Here is an 11,694-nt window from a genome sequence, read left to right as displayed (position 1 = left end):
ATTTCCATGAACCACCACGCAATACATCCCCCGTCCCAAAAAAGGAGCCAAACCCTGGATCGCCGTCTTCATAGACGTGGATATTGACTTCATAAACACTTCGGTGCCGGCCATCATTCTAAGCACTTTCAAATATTTACTCACCGGATCTTTACAATAGCTGTTTGAGGAAGTCCTATCATCCCCCACATTTTACAAACAAGGAAATGGACACACGCAGACTTGGAACGACTTGCCCAGAGTCACGGAGAGTAAGTGGCAGTGTTAGACCGGGACTCCACGGTCTAAGCTCTTGATTGTTGTATCACGCTTATTCTACTAACATAAACATCTAAATATGCTGTGAGTTGGGGCGCCTGGAGGGCTCAGTCGGTTAAGCAACTGACTTCAGCTCAGGTCATGATCTCACAGTTCGTGAGTTCGAGCCCTGTGTCAGGATCTCTGCTGACAGCTCAGAGCCTGGAGCCTGCTTCAGATGCTGTGTCTCCCTTTCTCTCTGCCCCTCTGCCTCTTGCGCTCGCTCTCTCTCTCTCTCTCTCTCTCTCTCTCAAAAATAAGTAAACATTAAAATTTTTAAAAATAAACTGTGAGCTAAAGAAGAAATAAAAACAAAAATTTTAAAATACATAGTTCTACAACTTAACAGAAGCACTACAGATCAAAATAAATAAGGAATATCCAGAGCAGTTCCCAGAAAGCAATTTACAGCTTTCTAGGTTTACTGTAAGAGGCAAGATAAATAAAAGATTCTAATCCAAAAAGCCTGGAAAAGAACAAAATAAACCCAAAGGAAGTAGAAACAAATAATAATGAAGTAGAATTTAATTAAAATCCAAAGTAAACATGAAACAATAGAAATGTTCTTTTTTTTTAAAGTCTGGAATCTCTGGAAAGATGAGTTTAAAATAACCTTCAACAACAATGATAAATCAGAAAGACTAAACAAAATGAAGTAGGAGAAACGGACACATAAGATGATTACAAAAACATACCTTGAACAACTTTGTATCAATCTATCTGAAAAAGTATATAAAATGGGCAAACTCAGAGGAAGATATAAATTACCATAATTATACCAGGAATAGACAATTTACTAGAATAATAACCCTAAAAAAATGGAAAAGCAGTGAGGGGAAAAAATCCACCCTTTCAAAAAACAAACAAGAAAAGACACCAGGCTCAGAGCTTAGAAAAGGCGTGAAATTTCCGCAGCATTGAAAAACATTGTTAATTGCAAACGTTTGGTACCAAAAATAGGCAAAGTAGGAGAAGATAACTACTGGCAAATAACAGGTAGATGAAAAAAATAGCTAATTCAATTCAATAGTGTATATTGGGTCTTGGTCTTTTGACCAAGCAGGGTTTTTCTTAAAAATGTACCAATGAGTCAACCTTAGAAAAATCTATTCATGTAATTCACCACCCTAACCAATTAAAGAGTAAAAAGCATACCATCCTGTCAATGGGTATAGAAAAGGAGCCAACTGAAAATTTAATAGATCACTAGCGATAAAGTGGCAAACAAACCAGGAATAGAAAGGAACTTCCTTCATCTGGTAGAGGGCAATGCCAGAGATGTGCCCCAAACATCCCCTGTCATGGTGACCGAAACATGAGAAGCATTTTAATTAAAATTTGGAAAAAGGACACAAGTCTCCATGATAGCCTCTGTGGCTGCTAGCATTCGATATCGTATCATGGCTCATAACTGAATGCAACAAGAGAAGATATAAAAAGTCAGAACGGAAAAGACAAAACTGCCAAAAATAGGCAGACGATGTAATCAGTGTATTTTCTCCCTTTTCAGGAAAAAAAAAAAAAAAAAACACCTCCATCCACTCCAGATTTTCCAGTCTTTTTACGTCTAAACTTATGTCAGATAGACCCACGATAAGAACCATACATGTTCTAAAAATGCACGCAGTTTCCAGATCATAATTTCAACATCAGGGTTTCCTTTTCTTTCTCGTAGGTTTCAATCCCATTGTAGTCCTAATTCCAAAGAGCTGCGTAAATATTGGAATTGAGCTGCCTACCGGAAAAACTGTGAAGAAGGGACACTGACAAATGAGGCCCAAGATTAACGGATCCTTTTCAGGTCTTGGGAAGACCCTCCCCGCCACACACCCCACCCCACCCCACCCCCAGCAGTGGTAAATACACCATGTAGTACCTCTCTTAGCTGTGGGTCTCTCTGCTCTTAATGGCTCATCAGCCCGAGTGTTTCCGGTTTCTCTCGGGTCAACATTTGGGGCCAGGAGAGATCATGTGGGACCGGACTGGATGGCTGGCAATTATCCCATGCTGGTTTGCCAGTCTCCATTGACCCACCTTATCAAAGACACATTAATAAACTACCTTACTCCCAGGTATTCATGCCTCAAGCATGCTGGTTCTTAGAAAGGGAGCCTTTCGTACTTTGAGAAGGTCTCTAGGAGAAAGGCATAAACTGAGCTCCAGAACTAGGAAACACCAAGGAGTCAATTCCCACCAGGGAAGCTGGCGGGTCAGTGTCTGGGTTGCCTTCAGCCTCTGGGAAGGCCCGTCTTGGGCCCATTGCAGGAGAGGCAGACAAGGCTGGGGTCTGCTGACTGCCCAAAGGCCAGGAGACATGGGAGGGAGGCAGGAATCTGGAGGTTGTCTGCTCTCTCCAGCGATTCGAAGCGATGCTCTGGACTGACGAGCAAGCAGCGGGACTGGCGTCAGCACGGATGCCGTGTCCCCAGCTGCCGCCACATTCCCTGGCCTTGGCGCGTGCAAAGCGCTCAGTGAGCACCTGCTGAAAGCAACCGCAAGTGAATGAGTCACAGCTTCTGGAATATTTGAATTGCAAGGGGCTTCACAGATCTTCAGCAATTAGGGCACGAGACCCCAGGGCACGAGTGGCTTGACTAATAAAGCTGCACCCTTCAACGTGGTTGGGTCCTGGGGCACCTGGGTGGCTTGACTGGTTAATCGTCTGACTTCAGCTCAGGTCATGGTCTCGGTTTGTGGGTTCGAGCCCCGTGTCAAGCTCTGTGCTGACAGCTCAGAGCTTGGAGCCTGCTTTGGATTCTGTGTCTCCCTCTCTCTCTGCCCCTCCCCTGCTCACGCTGTGTCTTTCTCTCAAAAATAAATTTAAAAAAAAATGTAAAAGTATGGTTGGGTCTGGAGACAAGAGCTCCTCAACATCTACGGAGATCAGGGCCGTGACTTGATGCAAAGGCTTTGTTCCTGCTGGAAACCCCAGATCGCCTACACACATACCATCCATGTGATTGGGCTGATGAGCCCCCTTTCTAATGAGGTCCCCAGACATCAGCAGATTTGGATCTTGCTACGGCCACCGTGGGGAAAGGGACCCCGGGGCCCAGGGGCCTGGGGGAACAGTCCTCCCTGACAGCCTGTAATACACACGTAAGGGGCAGGGCTCCGGGAAGGCACAGGGGAGCCTGGGGCTGCTTTTGTGACTCCCAGACATGACCAATCAGCGCAGGAATTAACAGACAGACCCGGGCAGGTTCTAAGGTTTTCTTCCAGGCTTCCCTTCAGAAGACTCTGAGCATGCTGCACCTGCCCAGCGGAGCAGGAGTGCTGGCCGGGGCTCTCCAGCCTTACTCTCTGAAGCCACATCGAGCCTCGGCCCTGCCTGGCGAGAGGTGAGTCACCCTCCACCACTCAGTAAAAGCAGGGTTCTTGTCTGACTGGGCGCGGCCTCACGACTCTTGCTCACGGGACGCCACCTTTTCTTTTTCTCCTCTGTCCTGGGACTATCGTCAAGTGGAACAATGACTGTGTAGCTGGGCTGTAAGATTTAGGGAATAAAAAGCATTATACATGCTGGGGGAAAAAATCATTCGGAAAGGGTTATCTGGGACTTAGCCTTAGAAAAACCTGAGGCAGAACTTCCTAAAGGCTTCATTGGTCCCTTTAGCCCAACAAAACAACTAAAGGCTGAAGGGAGAGCCAGGGGAACTGGGAACATGCACTCCCACCCCTCACAGTCCTACCTGCCACACTCCTGGTGAACGGGGCCTGGTGGCAAGCCACAAGCCACCAGACTCTGGCGGGGTGAACCCACGCGGGCCCTTTCCACCAGCAAAAGTGGATTTCCCGAATATACAGGTCCCCGCCATTTCCTCCCGTTTCCTGCCCCAGATCTCAAGCAGGGGCCAGGAAAGTGAGGATCAGTGAATGGCTGACGTAGAGTCTCCCGAGCGCAGGAGTCCAAGCAGAGCCCGAGAAGAAGGTCCCGGACGCAGGCACGCCTGCAGAATTGTTGCACTGGGAGAGGCTTACCCATCCCGACCCACATCCGCACGCTCCCCCTGCCCTTGGGACTCTCTCCCCTGCGGGAATGTCTCCTTCCCTGTTTCCTCTTCTTCTTCTTCCTCCTCCTCCGCCGCCGCCTCCTCCTCCTCCTCCTCCTCCTCCTCCTCCTCCTCCTCCTCCTCCTCCTGTCTCTAAAAGCTAGCAGAGCACCCTCTATGCAGCAAGCTGGTAAATACGTTCTAGCTAGATGAAGACCAGCCACGTCCTGAGCTGGGACTTGGGAGAGAAGTGAAGACAAAAACAGTGACCTCAACTATTCCTATTTTGACATCTATGCTCATCTTTATCAATGGTTTCCATTTATTTATTTATTTATTTATTTATTTGAATGTTTGTTTATTTTGGACAGAGAGAGAGACAGAGCGTGAGCAGGGGAGGGGCAGAGAGAGGGAGACACAGAATCCGAAGCAGCCTCCGGGCTCTGAGCCATCGGCACAGAGCCCGACGCGGGGCTTGAACTCACAGACTGTGAGATCATGACCTGAGCTGAAGTCGGACGCCCAACCGACTGAGCCAGGCGCCCCCATGGTTTCCATTTATTGATGGCCTACTGTATACCAGGCCTTCTGCTCAATGCCTTCTAGGCGTCTTCTTGTGTAATTCCTCCGTCGGTCCTCTTCCGTGGAGATCGGTCCTGCCTTCATCTTACAAGGGGAGAAACCGAGGCCCGAGGAGGTGAGGGAACCTTTCTAAGGTCAAACATGAAGCAGGTGGGGCTGGGGCTTGCTCACGGGGGTGCTGGACTCCAGACCAGCCCCAGCCCCCCTCCAGGGTGCAGAATCTGGAGGTGGGAAAGGAGGACCGAGCGTCGCAGTCAACAGAGATGGGACAAATCAACGACGGGAACCCTGCACGATGTCTGGGTGGGTCTGACATTCAAGCGGAACCCAACCGGAAGTGGGGATGGGGAGGGTGGGTGAAGGAGCAGAAATTGAATGTACCGTTTGCCTGTTACCTATCAAGAACTACGCTTGGCTATTTACACAGAGTCATTAATATAATCTCCATAGCAACACTGTGACTATATATTATTCTATTTTATAGACGAGCACACACACACCAAGTGGGCAAAGTAAAGCAAGCATCCTCTACTTACACTAAGGTTGAAGCCGGAAGTTGCTAGAAACGTCAATATTTTGTTATTTTTATCACTCTTGTCTTGGAGTTACTGGTACTTCAAACCTTTAGGATGTCTGAGAGGCTTTCTGTGCTCGACTAGAGACTAGGAAACAAGCAGAAATGACCCTCCACACGGAAGGGAGGGGATGCAGGTGTTGAAACACAGGGTATCTGGGGAGCACAGGGAGGAAAGCAAGAATCAGGCTCTGGATCATAGTGTCCTGGGTCCACACGTTAGCCTCTCATCAAGAGAAAAAAGCAGTGTCTCCTCTCCCCGCCTTAGTCCAGACACTGGCCATTTTGAATTTGACCCACGGGGAGGACGATACTATGTGCTTTGAGCACATCAGGTCTGGCCGCCTACCTTCCCAGAATCATGCCTCCGGCAGTGATCTGTCCCTGGCTTGAATTCTCGCTCTGTGGAGGTCCCCTCACAACTGGCTCTCTGACAGGTGGTGCGTCACTGCTGGGCCAAAGCAGGGGAGCGTGGGCGGACTTCCAGGCTGTGCACACTCAGTCTAGTGCCTTCTCTGGTCTGCAGCCCCTCCAGCCAAGCACGTGAGGTGCTCCCACCGCTCGCTGCGGGTATTTACTCTCTTCCCCACCCCCGTGCATCTGCCTCCCAGCGCCACCCCCCCCCCCCCCCCCGCGAACCTTGGGAAGTCTTGGAGAACTTGGCCAGCGTCTGAAAGCTGAGAGCTTCGGAAACCGGGAGCTACACCCATTTTGCGCCCCTGCACGTGGCTGACGAGCACCGTGGACCAGCCTCCTGCTTCCACCCCGGATGTCCGACCTCCCCGCTTCATCTCTTTCAGACCCAGATTGTCCCCAGTGCCAAGGCTCAACTTGACCGCCGTGACAGAGTTCACCTTTGAAGGTTTTTCCGTTTTTGGGTGGCAGCACAGACTCGTTCTCTTTGCGGTCTTTCTGGTCTTGTACCTGCTGACCCTCGCCCGCAATGCCATCATCTTGACCGTTATCCGCCTCAACTGCCAACTTCACACACCCATGCACTTCTTCCTGAGCGTACTGTCCATCTCTGAGACCGGTTATACAGGGGCCATCATCCCCCGCATGCTGTCCAGTCTCCTCAGTCCCCAACGAGCCATCTCCATCCCAGACTGTGCCACTCAGCTCTTCTTCTGTCTCGCCTTCGGCATCAACGACTGCTTCCTGCTCACGGCCACGGGGTATGACCGCTACGCGGCCGCCTGCAACCCCCTGCGGTATTCCGTCGTCATGGGCAAAAGGACTTGTCTTCAACTGGCGAGTGGCTCCTGGAGCATTGGCCCGAGCACGGCCAGCATTCAGGTGTCGTCTGTGTTCAGCCTGCCCTTCTGTGATGCCAACGTCATCTCCCACTTCTTCTGTGACATCCGGCCCCTGATGCAGCTGGCCCGTGCTGACACCACCATCAAAGAACTTGTCACCTTGCTCATCAGTCTGTGTGTCCTTGTTCTGCCCGCGGTGCTGATCGTCATCTCCTACGTCCTGATCGTCTCCACCAGCCTCAAGATCCCCTCCGCCCGGGGCCGGAAGAAGGCCTTCGCCACCTGCGCCTCCCGCCTCACGGTGGTCGTCGTCCACTACGGCTGCGCCTCCGTCGCCTACCTCAAGCCCAAGTCTCACAACTCCCTGAAGGACAGACTCATCTCCGTGACCTACACGGTCATCACACCCCTCCTCAACCCTGTTGTGTACAGCCTGAGGAACAAAGAAGTCAAGGATGCCTTGCTCAGAGCTTTGGGCAAAAATCCTCTCTCTTAGGTGCTGGTCGGTCTCCGTAAAAGTCAACAGTTTGCTGAGGGGTCGCAGTGAGAGAGTGAGTCTGACACCAGGCACCCGGTACCTGATCCGGGCAGCAGCTAGGACTGAGAGGGCTACAGCAACGCGAGGAAGGAAAAGATGAACGAGAGGTTGATGGATTTCCCAAGACCAATAGGGGGGCTTCTCAGGCTTGATGAAAACCAGGCAAGATAAAGCATATTCAGGAGCTGTGCTGTAACGTTAGTCCCTGTTCCTGTTACCCTTGGCATAAGGGACTGGAAACTGGTAGTGAGGGTGGGAAGAATATATAGTATCTATCACAGGAATTTATGGGATCGGAACTTGGCCTCGGCATGGAACTCGAGAGCACTGAAATAACAAGTTCTCCATTATTTACACCTAACACTCTCTAGGCTGTATTTCATACAATAAAAAAAAAAAAAAAAAAAAAAATTCACTCCATTAATTTACCTCGCGCCTATTCCTACCCGCACGAACCCTCGCCACCTACGTCAGACACGGGTGCTGATCGCCCGTGGACAACCTGGTTGAGAAGGATAAAGCAAAAACTGTAAAAACAGCTTCCTGGATACTGAGAGTTGCAGAACATGAGCCCCCATCTTTCACATCCCGTCCCCTCTCCTCCCTGGACACCCGGGTGATTTACTGGAGGCCGCTGCTCTGCCCGGGGCCCCTCTGTGGGCTGCCCCCCTTGCCCCTGCCCCAACTCTGAACCATCACCACTGGCTGAAAGGAGGCTTTCTCAGTGTTGGGGGGCGGGGGGACACCTACCCCACTCCCACCCTCCCGGGGGCGGTCCACGGCCAGCGCCTGAATAACCCGGGAGGTACAACGGCCACCCCCCCTTGCCTCAAAATGGCATTCCCTCTAGAGTCTTCCGTTCGATCAGGCTGCCTGAGACCACATTCCCTCTGAGCTCTGCCCCCATCCCATTCTGCGTCCCTCACTCCATTTTCCGAGAGTACGCCCTCAGTCCCTAGCACGGGGACAGGCTCAGGCTCTGCTTCAGGTCACCGGACCCGGGCCAGGCGTGCCCGGGGCCACCGCGCACTCGCTCAGCCTCCCCCGCCTGGGCGGCCTCTCCGCCTTTGCACCCAGCACAGTGCCTGGTACCTGCAGCTTGGGTGTTATTAACAGAAGGAAGAAAAGAAGGAAGGAAGACCGCTGTGAGCGGCTAAAACACGACCGGCCTCAGCAGGCGGCTCTCCTCTCTCTTCTCCTTTCGTGACGAGATTCCTTTCAGGTTGCCGGCCCCTACTTTGCGACGTCCCTTTTGGTCCCTTTACGGAACGCATCCTAGATAGCCGGCGTTAGTTCAAGCACTTCGTGTATTTAACCCTCACTATGGATCTAGGAGCTATTTTGTTACTTATCTTACAGATGGGAAACCCAAAGCCTGAAGAGATCAGGGATAGTCCCGAGGGTCAGAGAGCTGGGCACGTGGACCCTCATCGGGACCCGAAAACGCGCAACCCAGCCCCAGAGTCTGTAGCTGCATTACGGGCTCACAGGGATGACTTAGGCCAGCTTTCCGCCTTGATAATAATTGCAGAAGTAGGCGCCATACGTTGCAAATTTACGCAGGGCTCCAATTCCCCCCAGAACGGCCTTAGGTCTTGGAAATCGGGCTGGGAGTTCAGGAATTCCGGACGTAATATGCTTTTCCCTCAACTATCTTGGTGTGCTTTCTCCACTCAGCACAGTTCTAAGGATCCAAAGAGAAAAAGGATAAAGTGGCCCAAAGGCCATCAGGGGGGCGGGGTTGATGGGGCGACAGAGCTCGTGCCCATCAGATTACTCTGTACCCGTCCGCTCGCTGCCCCACTGGTTGACCCTGATGACCGGAAGTAGGAGATACACAGGCAGTAATAATGTAGAGGGACTGCAGGCTTTGGGGCCAGGGAGGCCCGTGTCCTGATCTTAGGTCCTCCGCTATGAACGTGTGTTCTAGGAAAGGGACTTAACCTCACCATGGCCTTCCTTTCCTAACTGCACCTTCCAGCCAGCAAGATCAACCTCCAGGGTTCCTTTGAGGCCCTGAAACCTTAGGGACCTAACAAGTTCCCGGGGCGTGGGAAGCACCTGTAACTCTTAGCATCTCCTCTGCTCCCCACCCCCACCATGCACTGCTCTCTAGGTCAACATCAAGTCGCCCCAATACGGACCCAGGGCCCCAGTTTTGACAACTGAGTTCTCCATTCACCGAATGAGCTCCCCCTTCCTGGGAGGTACTTTGCAAGGGGCCCTCCCACGCCCCACCCAGTGGTCTCTGCTCCCAGACTTCGGTCCCTGAAACCTGTTCCCTTAGGGTCTGGCAAGAGTCACTTCTGGGTTATATACCTGCCACGTCTTAATAAGCCACGTTCCCCCCCCCTCCACCTCAGTTCCTACCTCAGACCCCCTTCCCCAGTGCCCTGCCCAGATGCTGGCCTGCCAGCTGCTTCGCATGGTGTCATTCCCCCTTGTCTCTGAAAGCCTGGAGTTGGTGCCGGGATTCAAGGGTGTGGTCTGCAGAGGCAGGCCTGTTACATGCTGACAAACACATGGCGAGCTATTTTCGTGCCGTAATCCGTTTGACAATATAGCGATTACTAAATTTGTGGCACTCTTTTTCAGAGTTTGTTTTTTTTCCCCAACAATAGATGCAAATAATACAAGAGTATGATTCAACTAAGTATCAAGCCAGGAAGTATTTTAAGATTAAAAAGTGTTCACACGTAAAAACCTAGAGCCCCCAGCTCTGGATGAGAAGGATAGGGTTAGGGTGCGTGTGAGACCAGACCTAACTTCACTGCTACAGACTGAATCGTGTCCCCCGAATTCACACGCTGAAGCCCTTCCTCCAGTGGGATGGTATTTGGAGACGGAGCTTCTGGGAATTAGGTTTAGACAAAGCCATGAGGGTAGGGTAATGATGGGTTTGGGGCCCTTTAAGAAGAGATGCCAGGGACGCCTGGGTGGCTCAGTCGGTTAGGCATCCGACTTCGGCTCAGGTCATGATCTCGCGGTTCGTGGGTTCGAGCCCCGCGTCGGGCTCTGGGCTGACAGCTCAGAGCCTGGGGCCTGTTTCATATTCTGTGTCTCCCTCTCTCTCTCTGACCCACCCCTTTTCATGCTCTGTCTCTTCTGTCTCAAAAATCAATAAACGTTAAAAAAAAAAAAAAAAAAAAAAAGAAGAAGAGATGCCAGAGGGTTCTCTCTCCCCCTCTCCAAAGTATCAGGACAAAGAGTGAAACCACCTATCTGCAATCCAGAAAGCAAGCCCTCATCGGGAACTGAATCTCCTGGCACCTTGATCTAGGATTCTCAGCCTCCAGAACGGCAAGAAATAACTGTCTGGCTGACCACCCGGTCTAGGGTTATTTTGTTCAGCAGCCCGAACTAAGACATTCAGGAACGATGCCGACCTCAGCAACATCTGTAGTAAGCCCTCTTCAGGGCTCTGAAACCCCCCATAACCATTCTAAGGCATCATTAGGAAGTCTAGACTGGCATCCTAAATTAACGTGAAAGTCACAAAGGAGCCCTAGTAAGGGCTACTGGAATCTGGCCCCCCACATAACGTGGTCTGCAAAGCCGAGGGAGTTCGCCGCGGGTCTCCCGGCTGCCCTGCCAGCTTTGTTTCTAGAGTCACCCCACATGCTCCCTCCTGTCTCGCATCAAAGCCCTCATCTGTGAAATAAGGATGCGGGTCACTTGGAGGACTCAGACAAAAACGCGTCAAGCGTTCCGTAAGCTCCACCTCTCGTTTTCACCAGGCACCACATTTTTACACCATGTACCCAAGTGACCCGTTTCCAAAGTCCTCCTAATTTGTCCCAAAGCAAAGGCACCATCGAGCACGGAGGTATTTTGTTCAACTCTCCTCCCTCCCTTTTAGGATCCCACAGCCACCCATCCCACCTTAGGGGTCCACCATTATCAACGGGGGGTCATTTGGGTCAACTTCTCTGTTCCAAGAGGAAGCAATGCAGATTGGAGTCTCAGGGAGTTGGCGTGAATGAACTTGAGATTAGCGTAGGGGTCCTTTCCTCTCCCTTGATCCACACACGCAGTCACAAGCCCATTCACCTCAGATGTCTCTCACCTCTGTCCCTCCTCCCGAGACCCCTGCCATCCCCACCTAGATCAACCCCAAATGACCTCTGGCCTGCCCTGTGAAATCAGCATCCTCGCGGATGCCCCCTACAGCTGCCCCATCAATCCTGCAGAGGAGCAGGGTCATCACACAGGCGGGAAGAAGGTGCAGGGTAGCTGGTGGCCCTCAAGGGCCAGTAACTAACGGACTTGGAAGTCCCTGAGCACAAGGAATAAGTTAAATCACTTAAGGGGCCCTTAAAAAAAACTGGTAGGGGCGCCTGGGTGGCTCAGTCGGTTGATCGTCCGACTTCAGCTCAGGTCATGATCTCACGGTCCGTGGGTTCGAGCCCCGCGTCGGGCTCTGTGCTGCCAGCTCGGAGCCTAGAGCCTGCTTCG

The 11,694-nt window shown here is 51.6% G+C and overlaps 1 protein-coding gene across 1 annotated transcript; it reads left to right on the top strand.

The window, feature by feature from the left end:
• Positions 1-3,543: 3,543 nt before the first annotated feature.
• Positions 3,544-7,197, top strand: LOC131495579 (olfactory receptor 10J4-like). The gene is made up of 2 exons (XM_058700573.1): positions 3,544-3,638; positions 6,246-7,197. The coding sequence occupies exons 1-2, from the start codon at positions 3,544-3,546 to the stop codon at positions 7,195-7,197; spliced, it is 1,047 nt and encodes a 348-aa protein (XP_058556556.1).
• Positions 7,198-11,694: the final 4,497 nt, after the last annotated feature.

The sequence above is a fragment of the Neofelis nebulosa genome, chromosome 15 (assembly GCF_028018385.1).
Source record: "Neofelis nebulosa isolate mNeoNeb1 chromosome 15, mNeoNeb1.pri, whole genome shotgun sequence".
Lineage (NCBI taxonomy): Eukaryota > Metazoa > Chordata > Mammalia > Carnivora > Felidae > Neofelis > Neofelis nebulosa.
This window is presented reverse-complemented; position numbering and strand designations above follow the sequence as displayed.

Coding starts and splice junctions, on each gene's coding strand:
- LOC131495579 (XM_058700573.1), top strand. CDS start 3,544: ATGCTGCACCTGCCCAGCGGAGCAGGAGTGCTGGCCGGGGCTCTCCAG. Junction 3,639..6,245: donor TCGGCCCTGCCTGGCGAGAG/GTGAGTCACCCT, acceptor CATCTCTTTCAG/ACCCAGATTGTCCCCAGTGC.